This window comes from Arachis ipaensis, chromosome B06 (assembly GCF_000816755.2).
Source record: "Arachis ipaensis cultivar K30076 chromosome B06, Araip1.1, whole genome shotgun sequence".
NCBI lineage: Eukaryota > Viridiplantae > Streptophyta > Magnoliopsida > Fabales > Fabaceae > Arachis > Arachis ipaensis.
Window position 1 is genome coordinate 49,667,239 of NC_029790.2, and position 17,111 is coordinate 49,684,349.

General features: G+C 39.4%; 1 protein-coding gene and 1 pseudogene across 1 annotated transcript; both read right to left on the reverse strand.

The window, feature by feature from the left end:
• LOC110263748 lies at positions 814-9,098 on the reverse strand (annotated as a pseudogene).
• Positions 9,239-9,919, reverse strand: LOC107646882. Its single transcript, XM_016351024.1, has 2 exons — positions 9,646-9,919; positions 9,239-9,531 (listed from the first exon to the last, which is right to left on the reverse strand). Exons 1-2 carry the CDS (start codon positions 9,917-9,919, stop codon positions 9,239-9,241), a joined length of 567 nt encoding a protein of 188 aa, XP_016206510.1.

Genomic DNA, 17,111 nt, shown 5'->3' on the forward strand with positions numbered 1-17,111 from the left:
GTGTTTCCTTCTTGAGGAACCAATGATGTCCTTGAGCTCTTCTATGTCTCTTCCTTGTCTTTGTTGCTCCTCCCTCATTGCTTTTTGATCTTCTCTTATTTCATGAAGCATGATGGAGTGCTCTTGATGCTCCACCCTTAGTTGTCCCATATTGGAACTCAATTCTCCTAGGGAGGTGTTAATTTGCTCCCAATAGTTTTGTGGAGGAAAGTGCATTTGACGCATCTCCGGGATCTCATGGTGATGAGCTTCATACGCCTCTTGAGCTCCATGAATGGGCTCTCTTGCTTGCTCCATCTTCTTCTTAGTGATGGGCTTGTCCTCTTTAATGAGGATATCTCCCTCTATGTCAATCCCAGCCGAATTGCATAGGTGGCAGATGAGGTGAGGAAAGGCTAACCTTGCCCTCAGGGATCACCTTCTTCTTGGCCACAACATCATAGAAGTGGTCTTGATGGGCTTTGGAGATGAACCTTTCCATCTCCCATGACTCGGATGTGGAAGCTTTTGTCTTCCCCTTCCCCTTTCTAGAGGATTCTCCGGTCTTAGGTGCCATCAATGGTAATGGAAAAACAAAAAGCTTATGCTTTTACCACACCAAACTTAGAATTTTGCTAGCCCTCGAGCAATAAAAGAAAGAATAGATGAAGAAGAAGAAGAAGAAGAATTCTGAACCTCCTTTTCTTTGTCCTATTGGCCTCCCAAGTAATGCTTTGCCCTGTGACCGTTTGCTGTGAAATGGCTCTTTGTTGCTTCATCTAGCAATTCAAGGCTTCCATAAGGGAAAACCTTTGTCACCAAGTAAGGACCAGTCTATTTGGATTTGAGCTTGCCAGGGAAGACTTTGAGGCTGGAGTTATATAAGAGTACTTGCTGTCCTAGTTTGAACTCCTTCTTTGAGATCTTCTTGTCATGCCACCTCTTAGCTTTTTCCTTGTATATCTTAGCATTTTCATAAGCTTCTAGCCTAAACTCATCCAACTCATTTAGTTGCAGTAGCCTTTTCTCCCCTGCTGCTTGAGAATCAAGGTTGAGGAGTTTAGTGGCCCAGAAAGCTTTATGCTCAAGCTCTATAGGGAGGTGACAAGATTTGCCATATAGCAGCTGAAAAGGAGACTTTCCAATAGGAGTTTTGAATGCTGTCCTATATGCCCAGAGTGTATCTTCTAGCTTTCTAGCCCAATCTTTTCTGGTGGCTCCCACGGTCTTGTCTAAAATCCTCTTCAACTCCCTATTTGCAAGTTCTACTTGGCCATTGGTCTGTGGGTGATAAGGTGTGGCTACTTTATGCATCACCCCATATTTGTGAAGTAGTTTCACCATCTGTTTATTGTAGAAATGACTGCCACTGCACTACAAGAAAACATGCCTTTTGCTACGCTTTTAAAGCGTGGTGAAAAGTCAAAAAAAGCGTAGCGATAGCTTTTCGCTACGTTTTTTGAGCTATCGGCACGCTTTTGAAAGGGTCACAACTGCAAGGGTGCCGGTTGCTCTATCGCCACGCTTTTGGTGACCTATCGCCACACTTTATTTTTTGCCACGCTTTTAAAGATCGCCACGCTTTAAAAGCGTGGCCATATGTGCCAGATATGGCTACGCTTTTAAAGCGTGCCAATAGCAAGATATGGCTACACTTTTCAAGCGTGCCAATAGAGAGACATATGGCTACGTTTTTCAAGCGTGCCAATAGAGAGAGATACAGCTATGCTTTTAAAGCGTGCCAATAGCAAGACATACAGCTACGCTTTTAAAGCGTGGCAATTGATGATTGCTGTACAATATGGCTACGCTTTTAAAGCGTGGCAAAAACTTTATTCAGTAACCTATAGTTTTTTTTAATCTTTTTTAATCTTTGTAATAAAACCTTACAAAATTAATAGATAATTTTAAAATTTAGATAATGACCAATAATTTTAAATCCACTAATCCAACATACATAAACTTTCACAAAAAAAAATGTTTAATCACATGACAGTATAACAAAATAACAAAAATAAAAATGATAACAACTACACACTGTATTCCTAATACATGAGTTACAATTCCAATAACTTTGCCATCCTATCTAACAATAATTTTGATCAACCTCCTCACATATGTGCACCCAATTCACCAAACTAATCATCAGCCTCCACTATGTGCTCAGAGACGTACAACATGCATCTAGCTTCTTCTTCAGGATTTCAATGGCATTTAGCAACAACTGAGAAGCTTTTATGGCTTTGGTAGTTTCCACAGTAGCTTCTTCTTCAGGATTTTCGGGCTTCCCCATTGCTTCAGCTTTCTTGATGATGTTTTATGGCTCTAGTAGTTTCCACAATAGCTTCTTCTTCAGGATTTTCGGGCTTCCCCATTGCTTTAGCTTTCTTGATGACTTCATCATCATAGGTGTATGCCTCAGCATCAACCACCATAATCTGTTAAATACTAGCAGTGATAACCAAAAATTAACATGGTATTTGAATACACTGCTCTTCATCATCATCAATAGAAAGTAGATAGAGCATGTCCTTCATTCTCAAGCTATAAATAATGTGTGTGTGCACGATTGAGAGACAATTTATGCTTACTTCAAGCCAAGTAGCTCTGCTGTAGCCCGTGACACCAAGAACACCAAAGCCGGTCTCATCATCTTCCCACCGGCGCTAAATATCTGCTCAGTTGCAGAAATTAAAACTGGATTTTTTGCACCAACAATCTATCAGAATTAGAGCATCGTCATCAGATACATTAAGTATTAATTCAAACATTTACTGTTTGTAAAGTAAAATAAAATCAAATGCAACAACACCAGCAGATAATAATAATGATTAGGGCTAGAGTAGCAAAATAAGGATTTCAATGAAAGTTAACAAGTCAACAAAAATGAACGCGGGAACTGATTGAGTTGAATCATTGAACAGTAAATATAATTCATTCCATTCAAAGTTCATATCTTTTTCTGGTCAAGTTAAAGGCAATGCAACAGCTCCAGTTCAATATCAGCATAGAGTAAACACAGAACACAGCATGAATTCTTCGAAGAAGCATCAATTACCGATTGAAGATTTTTGTTGAGTGTCTGCAGGTCATCAGCAACTACTTCAAACAACTTTGATGGTTATATGGGGGTTTCTGAATAACTCTTCAAGTCCAATCCTGTTGGAATTCCTTGAATTGCATGAGTTCCACCTATACAACGAAAACCAAACCAAATTTTTTCAATGCCTAATAGAACATACAACTATCATAAGCCTGTAATCAAATACCTATATCAATTCATTCAAACTAGTAAAATTTATCATTGAAGCAACTTTTCCAAAAACTTAAGTTGTTCAGTAGAGGCATGTAAATACTTTTATATCTAATATGCATGCCCCTCACAACCACTTATTTTGGGCTTATTGCATGGACAATGCAGAGGTCTACCCAATCTGATAATTTGATGAGATCTTAAACTCTTTTCATTTAGGTATGTCTCTCCTACCTGTCTCTGAGCTTCCAAGATAAATTAATGTAATGCTTGATTGTACAAACAACCTAAAAAAGAAACTATACAAGCTCCGTTACCTTCACAAAATGATAAAAGTCTTGCAAAAGCTCCCAGTCCCGTAAGTTCTCCTCTGTAAGTTTCTCTAAAATGGATCCTCTCTAAGAAAAAAGAAATGAAACCAATCATTAGTTATGCAATCCATTTTATGAAATTTCAACCTAATATATGAAAGGTATTCACCTCAGGATCATCACGCTGCCTAAGTGGAGTATGTGGTGCAGCCTTTATCCTTCAAATTAGTAAACAAATTAGTAAATTAGTAAATTAGTGCAGCCATTGGCATACCATGAATATAGAGAAAAGATAAACAATATTGTCCATAATGGTAATAAAATTGTAAAAGATAAATATCTTTGTACCAAGAATATAAAGAAAAGTTTTATTTCGCTCTGGTGTTTATGTATGAAGAATAAAATTTTAAAATTCATACATTAACACAAATCTAAATCAATAGAAGATAGGTCCAATCCATCCGACAAAAAGGAAATCCTATTTAGTTGTCACAGCAACATAAGATCCCTGTTTTGCCACTTTGCATACATTTTAGGGTATTTTTATCTCAAAATATGTTATTATGCTTTAAATTAAGACATAAATGAAAGGATATTTCATATCAATAACTATTTCTGGTCTATTTTACGTATAGAATGCAAGGATTAAACAAATGACAGTTCCTAAAGGCAAAGATGGAAAGCTCTCTAGCTAATTTCAATATGCTTCTTTTTAATGAGCATTGAGTAATTGGAGTAGGACAAAATAATCTCAATACAGCTACTATTGCATTTAGTAATGTACATAAGAATTGGATTGTATCCTTGTCAATAGTCCTCAATTTAGTATCTATGCAGTTGTAGCGTGTTTTGTCTCCAAGAAAAATGTCATTTCATTTCAAGTTTAGATATCTTATTATTGAGAAAATAAGATCATGGAGAGAAACACCTAACTGAGGATATAATATTCGTTGCATCCCGAGCACCCCCTAAACCAGCCTGTAGAATTAAATGAAGATACAACATTATGACTTTGGCCATCTCACAGTTTTAGGTTTAAATTTTTTAAAATAAAGACAATATTAACAATTAAACACTATCAAGAACTATCCATTATGTTGGCTTAGACAAAGCCAATATAATCTCAAGACTTTTTGGTGGGGGGGCAACATAGAAGCAACAAAATCAGAACAATAACTTAATAGCAGGTTTGCCTGAAGCAATTGCCAGTGAAGAAAATAGATAATTTACCTCAACAACAGCAATGTCAACATTCTCTTCAGCGAACAAGATGAATGCCATAGTAGTGAACACCTGAAACAACAAAGTAAACAAGTTAGCAAATATAAAATATCCAGCTCAATTGTATTAGAATGCTATATAACATACACAGAAACATCAGCTTAAAGAATCATTAATTTGAGGCAATATTTCAATGCAAAACCAAATAATAGAATATTAACTATTGCAATAGAAGTGATAATTTAGAAGATGCAATCCATCTTGAAAAGTACAGACAGAGGAGCAAACAATGACCAAGAGAATTTAATATACTGTTCCAAACTGATTTTTGTCATGGTGCAGCCTTTATCTTCATTTTATTTATTTGAAATGAAACATTATACTAGGAACAAAGGCAGATAAAGCAATGAAGCTCTGGCTGGGCTTCTCTCTACACTTTCTCTCAGCAATTGCCACCAGGGATACGAGCCGCGGTAACTCAATTCAATCACTTTTCCATCTAACTCAATTTCATCCTCCCAGTTCCTAATTTACCAACCTTAACAAGAAGACAGCAACTTAGTTCATTTTTTAACAATAAAAGTCAATTTAACTAACACATTCAACACAACACAGCCACAACCAACTCATACACTTTTATAACATTCATATATTAAAAACTGTAATTTTTAAAATAAATCCCACTGGTTTCATTATAGAGTTTAAATCTACTTGCTACTTAAAAGAACAGTGACGTTATCTAACAACAACAAAATTGCTCAGCGATATGTTCAGCAACAATTCAACTTAGCAGCAACAAATTTAGCCCATTGATCATTTTTAACAACAAATTTAAGTATAATAACTTTCAGCAACAAAAACTTATACTTCAATTCTTGGAATATGATTTACAGCAAAACTAAATTAGCAGAATCATTATTTCAGCAACAAATCCAAGATATACTGATGACTTAACAGGGCCAAAGGAAGCTGAAACTCACCTACCCAGGACCAACTCACGACGAAGGAAGCGTTGACGGCCGACGCAAGAAGACGAGCTTGCAATGGTGATAGAGCGCGACAGAGCTTGCGACGGTGCTGACAGAGCGCGAGGAGCTTAAGTCCGAAACGGGCGTAAGAGAAGCGTGAAACCGGAGAGAGAGGGGTCGACGGCGAGACCAGGCGTGAGAGAGGTGAGCCACAGTGAGCTTGAGGGAGAGAGTGTCGAGAGAAGAGAGAAGAAACTTAAAGGAGGGTTACGAGCCGGAAGAGGGATTGCCGACAGAGGTATCGCGCGCGCCGGTGATGTTCTTTGGGGAGTGCACAATAAAGAGAGGTTAGGGGTTCTTTGATCTGATGTTCCTCATCGCGGTTAGGGGATTCATGGTGAGGCACAATGAAGACAAGGTTAGGGTTGTCTGATTTGGAGGGCTTAGAGAGCAATTGTCACTTCGTGTGTAAGCTTAGGGTTATCTGATCTGAATGTGTTAGGGCAATTGTGAGAAGGAGAAAGTTAAAGTTTGGAAGAGTAGATGGTGGATTGCAATGGTAACTTAGTAATTTTGAAAGGAGTTCTCTGAAATTCTTTTTTTTTTTATGGAAACCTTTTGGCCACGCTTTTGAAGCGTGCCAAAAGAGTTAGAGGAAACGGCCACGCTTTTAAAATGACCCTATAACAAAATTCTGTCGCCACGCTTTAAAAGCGTGCCTATTTCTCTCTATGGCTACGCTTTTTAAGCGTAGAAAGAAAAGCATGGCCAAATCTCGAATCAATTGCTACCCTTATAAAAGCGTGGCCATTGACCCTTTTCGCTACGCTTTTGAAGCGTAGCAAGAAAAAACGTGGCTAAATCTCTATTCAGTCGCCACCCTCACAAAAGCGTGGCCATTGACCACTTTTGGCCACGCTTTTAAAGCGTAGCAAAAAAAAGCGTGGCCATAGGCCTTTTTTCTTGTAGTGCCATCACTGACAAGTCCCTTAGGCACTCCATATCTAGTGAAAATGTGCTTCTTCAGGAATTGAAGGACAATTCGTGCATCACATGTGGTTGTGGCTATTGCTTCTACCCACTTTGAGACATACTCCACTGCTACCAAAATGTATTTGAAAGAGTAAGAGGGAGGAAATGGGCCCATGAAATCAATTCCCCAAAGATCAAATAGCTCCACTTCTAGGATGTAGTTCTGAGGCATCTCATTTCTTCTTGTTAATCCTCCAGCTCTTTGGCATTCATTACATTGGTGAACAAACTCTCTGGCATCCTTGAAGATGATTGACCAATAAAATCCGCTCTGCAGTACTTTGGTAGCTGTTCTCTCTGGTCCAAAGTATCCACCATAGGCTGAACCATGACAGTGCCACAATATGTCTCTCATCTCAGTTTCAAGGACACACCTCCTAATCATTCCATTCGGACATCATTTGAACAAAAATGGTTCATCCCTTAAAAACTTTCTATCTTCATTGAGTAGCTTTTTCAATTGTTGCTTGGAGAGTTCTTGAGGGATCTTTCTTCCCACCTTGTAGTTTGCTATGTCAGCAAACCAAGTTGCTTGTTGAACTTGGAAAAGATGTTCATCAGGAAATTTCTCATTCACTTGTTGTGGTACATCTTGATTGGCCTTTTGTGGCACTCTTGACAGATGATCTGCCACCTGATTCTCGCTCCCCTTCCTATCTCTTACTTCAATGTCAAATTCTTGTAGCAGCAGCACCCATCTGATGAGTCTGGGCTTTGCATCCTGTTTAGACATAAGATACTTGAGAGCAGCATGATCAGTATACACTATAACTTTTGAACCAATTAAGTATTGTCTAAACTTATCAAATACATATACAATGGCCAATAGCTCTTTCTCAGTGGTGGTATAATTTTTCTGTGCTTCATTCAACACCTTGCTAGCATAATATATAACATGATGCAGTTTGTCTTTCTTCTGCCCCAGTACAGCACCAATTGCAAAGTCACTTGCATCACACATAAGTTCAAAAGGTAATTCCCAATCAGAGGTGTGATAATTGGTGCTGTAATGAGTTTTCTCTTTAAAGTTTCAAAGGGATGCTTGCAATTGTCATCAATGATGAAAGGATTATCAATTATTAGCAAATTGCTCAATGGTTTTGCTATTTTTGAAAAATCTTTGATGAACCTCTTGTAAAAACCAGCATGTCCAAGAAAACTCCTTACTGCTTTCACATTAACATGTATAGGAAGCTTTTCAATGATTTCTATTTTAGCTTTGTCAACTTCTATACCTTTGCTTGAAACCATATGCCCAAGAACTATCCCTTCCGGAACCATGAAATGGCATTTCTCCCAATTCAATACCAGGTTAGTTTCTTGGCATCTTTTCAAAACAAGAGTTAAATGATGCAAGCAAGTGTTAAATGAATTGTCAAAGACAGAAAAATCATCCATGAAGACTTCTAAAAATTTTTCCACCATGTCAGAGAATATAGAAAGCATACACCTTTGAAAAGTTGCAAGGGCATTACACAGACCAAAGGGCATTCTTCTGTAAGCAAAAACTCCAAATGAACAGGTGAAGGAAGTCTTTTCTTGATCCTTGGGATCCACCACTACTTAATTGTACCCAGAGTACCCATCCAGGAAGCAATAATAGGCATGGCCAGCCAATTTTTCTAGCATCTGGTCGATGAATGGGAGAGCAAAATGATCTTTTCTTGTAGCATCATTCAATCTTCTATAATCTATGCACATCCTTTACCCAGTCACTGTCTTGGTGGGGATCAACTCATTCTTCTCATTAATGATGACTGTCATTCCTCCCTTCTTTGGTACAACTTGAACCGGACTCACCCATGAGCTATCAGAGATTGGAAAGATTATCCCCGCATTCCATAGCTTCATGACTTTTTTTTGAACCACCTCCTTCATAGTTGGGTTGAGCCTTCTCTGGGGTTGAACTATAGGCTTTGAATCTTCCTCTAATATAATTTTGTGCATACAGATGGCAGGGCTTATATCCTTGATATCATCAATCGTCCAACCCAAGGCTGTCTTGTGAGCTTTCAACACTTCAATGAGCTTTGTTTCTTCTTCTATGTTCAGAGAGGAATTTATGATTACTGGTAAGGTATCTGCTTCTCCAAGAAATGCATACTTGAGATGAATAGGTAGAAGCTTTAATTCTTGTTTTGGCACCTCCTCTGTCTTGTCTTGTTCCACCTCTTTCTTAATGGAAATTTTAGCTATTTGTTCTTCCATTGTCTCTTGATCTCCTTCCCCTTCTTCTTCCTGTTGCTCATGATAATTGGCTTCTAATATTTCTTCCACCAAACCTTCTATCATATCCACTCTCATGTAATTCTCTTGCTCAGGGGGATGTTGCATTGATTTGAAAATATTGATGACCATTTGCTCATTGTGCACCCTGAAGATCATTTCTTCCTTTTCTACATCAATAATAGCTCTTGCTGTGGCTAAGAATGGTCTTCCCAAGATAATTGAGTTGTTTCCTTCCTCTTCCATGTCTAGATCACAAAGTCTGCAGGGAAGATAAATTCTCCAACCTTCACTAATAGATTTTCCACAACTCTATTGGGTGTCTTGATTGATCTATCGGCCATATCCAATGACATTATGGTAGGTTTGATTTCTTCTATGGCAAGCTTTCTCATCATTGAGAGGGGCATCAGGTTGATACTAGCACCTAGATCACAGAGAGCTTTCTTTAATGTCATCTTGCCTATGGTGCATGAAACCACAAATCTCCCTGGATCTTTAAGCTTTGGTGGAATACCCCTTTGGATCACAGTTCTACATTCTTCAGTGAGCATAATAATTTCCTTATCATGCCAGCTTCTCTTTTTGTTAATGAGCTCCTTCAAGAACTTTGCATATAGAGGCATCTGCTCTAATGCTTCAGCAAGTGGGATACTAATCTCCAGCTTCTTGAAGACCTCAAGGAACTTGGGGAATTGTTGATCCTTGAGTTCTTTTTGTAGCCTTTGAGGATATGGCAGAGGAGGTGTGTAAGTTTTCACTTCCTTCCTCTGTCCTTGTGATGATTCCTCCATTACTTGCTTTCCTTTCCTTGACTCTTGTGGCTGCTCATCTTTCTCTTTATGCTTCTCTTGATCATTCTTGTTAAGTACAGCTTCATCCTTGCTGTTGACCTCATCATGCTTGCTAATGATCTTGTCATTCTCCATAGGCTTCTTGTTGGCTTCTTTGTCATTCACCAAGGTTCTTCCACTCCTTAATTGAATAGCTTTGCATTCTTCTTTGGGATTCAGAATGGTATCACTTGGGAGTGAACTTATTGGTCTCTCAATCACTGCTTGCTTGAACAGTTGCCCAATCTGCCCTTCTAAATTTCTCATTGAGGCTTCATGATTTTTGTTGGTCATCTCCTGATGCTTCATCATCTTTTCCATTAGTATCTCCAAGTTGGAGATCCTTTGAGCATCTTGTGGTATTTGTGGCTGGTTGTGGGATGTTGAAGGTGGATGGTAGTTGTTTTGGTTAGTGGCTGGATTATTAGATGAATAGTAGCTGGAATTTGGGTAGTTGTTTTGGGGTTTTCTCTATGGATTATGGTTAGTGTTTTGCTGGTTGCTGTGGTTAGTGTTTTTCTTCCAAGAGGGGTTGTATGTGTCTCCATGGAATTCATTCTGGCTGGATCATTGGTTGTGCATGTAGTTCACTTATTCCTGTTGCTGATCTTCACAATTTTCCTCATTTTGTCCCCACCCAGCTGGTGGTTGATTGGTGACATTTACTGATGCAACTTGTAGACTATCAATCCTCTTAGCCATTTATTGCTGGTGTTGCTGGATTTGCTGATGCATCACCTTGTTTTGAGCTAGAATAGTGTCCACACCTTCCAACTCCAGTACACCCTTTCTCTTGGCTGATTGTTGTTGCCTTTGATGAGCAAAGAAATATTGATTGTTTGCCACCATATCTACTGCTGAATGATCTAATGCTTCCTGAGCTTTCAGAGTCAACCCTTCATAGAAATTCTAATGTATATCCCATTCATTGAACATTTCAGGGGGACATTTTCTAATCAAGGCCTTGTATCTCTCCCATGCCTCATAGAGGGATTCTGCATTTTTCTGTGTGAAGGTTTGCACCTCTGTCTTCAATCTGATAATCATTTTAGGTGGTTAGAACTTGGCTAGGAATTTATTCACTAGATCCTCCCAGCTAGTGATGCTTCCTTGTGGGAAGGCTTCAAGCCATTGAGCAGCCTTGTCCCTCAATGAAAATGGGAATAGCAACAATTTGTATATGTCTGTATGCACACCATTGAACTTCACTGTGTCACAAATCCTCAAGAAAGTAGATAAATGCTGGTTTGGATCTTCTAGTGGACTTCTTCCATAGGAGCAGTTGTTTTGTACCAAGGTGATGAGTTGGGGCTTCAATTCAAAGTTGTTTGCATTGACATTTGGGGTAAGGATGCTACTCCCACAATGCATAGGATTAGCAAACGTATATGAAGCCAAGACTCTCCTCTGGGGCTGACCATTGTTGTTGGCCACTCCCACTGGTGGATTTGTTGGATTCTCCTCCATTTCTTGGTACTCTTCTTCAGAAGTTTCTTCACCAACGACTCTTTTTCCTCTGGTTTTCCTTCTCAGCCTTCGAAGAGTTCTTTCGTCACGATCACCAGAGGTGGAGACCTCTCTCCTTGCTTCTGTCATACAACCAGAACAACAAGAAACACACTAAGCACTCTGTAGCTTGAGTGTAGTGAGAATTAGTAAGGACAAAGTCTCAAATAGTTAGTGTGCTTGTTAAAAACAAAGAAAATGAACAAAAAAAAAAGAAAAAGATCTTAATCTAGACTATCACCTTACTTAATCATTGTCAATCTAGATCAATCCCCTATAATGGCACCAAAAACTTGATGGGTGGAAATTAGATTCCACACCAAAACTCACCGGCAAGTGTACCGGGTCGCATCAAGTAGTAATTACTCACAAGAGTGAGGTCGATTCCATAGGGATTGATGCATTGAGCAATTTTAGTTAGGTGATGAATTTAGTTAAGCAAATAATTGATGATTTGAGTGAATTGTGATCAGCAGATGCTAAATTGCATGAAAAATAAAAGGGAGAGGGGAAATTGACAAAAAAGTAAAGTGCAGAAGAGTAAATTGCATGAAACTTAAAGTGCAAGAAAGTACAAGAGCTGAAACTTAAAGTGCAAGCAATAAATAACTGAAACTTAGATTGCAAGAAATGTAAATGGCTGAAGCTTAAAGTGCAAGAAAACTAAATGACTGAATCTAAATTGATGAGAAATGTAAATTTCTTGAAGAGTTAACGTAGCGCTTCTTTGTGCTCCCCCTTGGCTGTATCGCGCCTTGCTTTTTCTTTGTGCCAAGCCCGAAAACGTTAAAAGAGTTAACGTAGCGTTTCATTCAAATTGAGCGCTGCCCTTGTTTTGCCTTGGTGTTGAGCTCTCCGTTGTGTGCTTCAAACGTAGCGGCCTTGCTTTTCTTTTGGTGGGAGCTTTGGTGCTCCAAACTAGCGTTCAAAGGGTGAACGCTCCGCTCAAATAGAGAGTGATATGCTTGGTTCCTTGAGTGCTACGCTTTTATATCCTAGGACACGCTTTGATAAAGCACGCTTTCATGGTTCTTTCTTCTCCTCACCATTTCTTCACCTACAAGTAATCAAAACAACCAATCAAAGCATCACCAAATTCACAAGATTTCTAAATAATTCAAAAACCAACTAATTCTAGCTTAAACCTCATGATTTTGTGGCAAATAATTGATGGTAGATTGAATTGACATAACCATGCAAATCCACTCCAAATCACTTATTTATAATGCAAGAAAGTGCACAAAACCTAATGAAACAAGTAAAAAATGCTTGAAAATCTAGCATAAGATGACTTGTCATCAGAAGAGTAAAGAAAGAAGAAGGAGAAAAAGAATGGAGAATAAAGAAGAAAGAAGAAATATGAAAGAAGAAAGAAGAAAGAAGAAAGAAATTAGGATTGGAAAAGAAAAGATAAGAAAAGTGGTGGCACAGGGATCTGGTAGTGTTGCGCGAGAGACGCGCATGCCTACTCCACGCGTACGCGTGGGTCGCGCAAATAGGGAGGCGACGCGTAGGCGTCGGTCACGCATACGCATGACCGTGTTTGTGCTACTCGCGCGAAGGCAGCCTTGCGCATGCACAACTCTTTGTTCGTTTTGGGATGTGTGCCAAAATGGCATATGACGCGTGCACGTCATTGACGTGTACGCGTGAGTGTTCAAAATTTGAAAATGACGTGCACGTGTCAGGGACGCGTACGCATGAGTGACTTAGTGCCTTGGGCACAGTTCTCGCACCAGGCCATCACAACTTTCGGCCTGACACCTTTTTACGTCGATTTTCTTAGGTCACGCGTGTGCGTCATTGACGCATACGCGTGAGGTGCCAAATATTCAAATGACGCGCATGCATGATGGACGCGTGCGCATGGTGATGCTTGTGCGATTGGCACACTTTCTGCATTGCTCCCATGCAACTTTCTGCCACACTCTCTCTCTTTTTTTTTTTTTGCAGAATGCAAAATGCAGCATGCATATGAATATGCAAAAATTATGGATTAATGCTAATAAAAATAAAATAAAGTAAAATAAGAGTGAAAATAAAAAGGAAACAATCATACCATGGTGGGTTGTTTCCGACCTAGCACTTTGCTTTTACGTCCTTATGTTGGACGGTCATCAGGCTCATTCTGCTTCTATTGGTGGGTCCTCCAAGAGGAAGATCTCTAGCTATTTGTATTCCTTCATCTTCTCACCATGATAAAGCTTTAGGCGATGTCCATTGACCTTGATGAAATTGGAACTTAATGGATGACTCAGGTGGAAGACTCCATATGGCTCTGCCTTCTCTACTCTATAGGGACCTTCCCATCTGGATCTCAGCTTTCCTGGTATGAGTCTCAGCCTGGAGTTGTAAAGGAGAATCAGATCTCCAGGTCTGAACTCTCTTCTTTTGATATGCTTGTCGTGCACATCCTTCACCTTCTCTTTGTATAATCTGGAGTTGTCATAAGTTTCAAGTCGAAGGGTCTCTAGTTCTACTAGTTGTAGCTTCCTTTCAGCGCCAGCTTTCTCAAATCCCATGTTGGACTCCCTCACAGCCCAGAAAGCCTTGTGTTCAACCTCCACTGGGAGGTGGCAAGCCTTTCCGTACACTAAGCGGAAGGGACTTATCCCAATGGGTGTCTTGTACACTATCCGATATGCCCAGAGTGCATCAACAAGTCTGGTGCTCCAGTCCTTCCTATGAGGCTTTACTATCTTCTCCAGAATGCACTTTATTTCTCTGTTAGACACCTTTGCTTGCCCATTAGTCTGGGGGTGGTATGATGTTGCCACTTTGTGAACTATCCCGTGCTTCTTCAGTAGTCCTGCTAATCTCCTGTTACAAAAGTGAGTGCCTTGATCACTCACGATTGCTCGTGGTGATCCAAAGCGACAGATAATATGGTTTCTAACAAAGGAGACGATAGTGTTAGCATCATCAGTACGGGTAGGAATTCTTTCCACCCATTTAGAAACATAATCTACAGCTAATAGTATATAAAGGTAACCACTAGAGTTTGAAAATGGACCCATGAAGTCAATGCCCCAAACATCAAAAAATTCACAGAATAGCATAATCTGTTGTGACACCTCATCTCTCTTGGATATATTCCCAAACCTTTGGCATGGGGAACAAGATTTACAAAAGGCAGTAGCATCTTTAAAAAGAGTAGGCCACCAGAATCTACAGTCTAAAATTTTTCTAGCTGTTCTTTGAGGGCCAAAATTTCCTCCACTCTCAGAAGAGTAGCAGGCCTCTAAAATGGACTGGAATTCTGATTGGGACACACACCTTCTGATTACCTGGTCAGCACCACACCTCCACAAATATGGGTCATCCTATATATAATATTTGGACTCACTTTTCAGCTTGTCTCTTTGATGCTTAGTAAAATTAGGAGGGAAAGTATGGCTAACTAGATAATTAGCTACAGGTGCATACCAAGGAACTACTTCAGATACTGCATGCAAGCTATCAAATGGAAAAGCATCATTGATAGGAGTAGAGTCAGTCTTAATGTGCTCAAGGTGACTCAAGTGGTCAGCCACTAAATTATGGGAACCACTCCTATCCTTAATTTCTAAATCAAATTCTTGTAGCAGCAACATCCAAAATATAAGCCTTGGTTTAGACTCTTTTTTAGCTAATAAATACCCCAAAGCTGTGTGATCTGAGTACACTACCACCTTTGTACTAAGTAAATAGGCTCAAAATTTATCCAGAGCAAAAATAATAGCCAGAAGCTCTTTATCATTGGTAGTGTAATTAGACTGAGCAGCGGCTAAGGTCTTAGAAGCATAAGCAATTATGAAAGGATCCTTACCTTCGCGCTGAGCCAGCGCCGCTCCTACTGCATGGTTGGAGGCATCACATATAATCTAAAAGGGCTGGTTCCAGTCTGTTCCTCTCACAATCGGAGCTTGAGTCAAGGCAATTTTTAGCTTATCAAATGCTTCTATGCAATCCACACTGAGCTCGAACTCAACATCTTTCTGTAACAGTCTGGATAAGGGCAATGCTACCTTACTGAAGTCCTTGATAAATCTCCAGTAGAAACCTGCATGGCCAAGGAATGAACGGACTTTCCTCACGGAGGAAGGGTAAGAAAAACTAGAAATGACATCTACCTTTGCTGGATCTATAGAAATACCAGTATTAGAAACAACATGTCGTAGTACAATACCTTGTTTTACCATAAAGTGACATTTTTCAAAATTCAATGCAAGGATTGAACTAACACACATGTCTAATACTCTATCTAAACTATCCAAGCAAAGGTTAAATGAATGACCGTATACGCTAAAATCATCCATGAAAATTTCCATACAGTTCTCAATAAGATTTGAGAAGATACTGGATGAGCGGATAATTTATACGCTTTTTGGCATTGTTTTTAGGTAGTTTTTAGTATGATTTAGTTAGTTTTTACAACATTTTTATTAGTTTTTATTCAAAAATCACATTTCTAGACTTTACTATGAGTTTGTGTGTTTTTCTGTAATTTCAGATACTTTCTGGCTGAAATTGAGGGACCTGAGCAAAAATCTTATTCAGAGGTTGAAAAAAGATTGCAGATGCTATTGGATTCTGACCTCCCTTCACTCGAAATAGATTTTTTGGAGCTACAAAAACCCAATTGGCACGATCTTAATTGCGTTGGAAAGTAGACATCCAGGGCTTTCCAGAAATATATAATAGTCCATACTTTGCCCTAGTTTTGATGACACAAACTGGCGTTCAAACGCCAACTTCCTGCCCTATTCTGAAGTTAAACGCCAGAAACAGGTTACAAACCAGAGTTAAACACCACAAATAGGCTGCAACCTGGCGTTTAACTCCAAGAGAAGTCTCTACACGTGAAGGCTTCAATTCTCAGCCCAAGCACACACCAAGTGGGCCCCAGAAGTGGATTTCTGCACTATCTGCACTTAGTTACTCATTTTCAGTAAACCCTAGTGACTTGTTTAGTATAAAAACTACTTTTAGTGATTTATTTCACATCTTTTAATCATTTTTGAGACTATCTTTGTATCACTTTTGATCTCTTGATCACGTTTGGGGGTTGGCCACACGGCCATGCCAAAACCTTTATCACTTATGTATTTTCAACAGTAGAGTTTCTACACCCCATAGATTAAGGTGTGGAGCTTTGCTGTTCCTCATGAATTAATGCAAAGTACTATTGTTTTTCTATTCAACTCAAGCCTATTTCTTCTCTAAGATATTCATTCGCACACAAGAACATGATGAATGTGATGATTGTGTGACGATCATCACCATTCTCACCTATGAACGCGTGCCTGACAACCACTTCCGTTCTACATGCAAACGAGCTTGAATGCATATCTCTTGGGTTTTTAATCTAATATTAGAACCTTCGTGGTATAGGCTAGAATTATTGGCGGCCATTCTTGAGATCCGGAAAGTCTAAACCTTGTCTGTGGTATTCCAAATAGGATATGGGATGGGATGACTGTGACGAGCTTCAAACTCACGAGTGTTGGGTGTAGTGACAGACGCAAAAGGATCAATGGATCCTATTCCAACATGATCGAGAACCGACAGATGATTAGCCCTGCGGTGACAGCGCAGATGGACCATTTTCACTGAGAGGACGGACGGTAGCCATTGACAACGGTGATCCCCCAACATACAACTTGCCATGGAAAGGAGTATGAATGGTTGAATGAAGACAGTAGGAAAGCAGAGATTCAGAAGCAACAAGCATCTCCATACGCTTATCTGAAATCCCACCAATGAATTACATAAGTATTTCTATTTTATTTTATATTTTAAT

Coding starts and splice junctions, on each gene's coding strand:
- LOC107646882 (XM_016351024.1), bottom strand. CDS start 9,919: ATGGAGAATGACAAGATCATTAGCAAGCATGATGAGGTCAACAGCAAG. Junction 9,532..9,645: donor CTTCAAGAAGCTGGAGATTA/GTATCCCACTTG, acceptor TGCTCACTGAAG/AATGTAGAACTGTGATCCAA.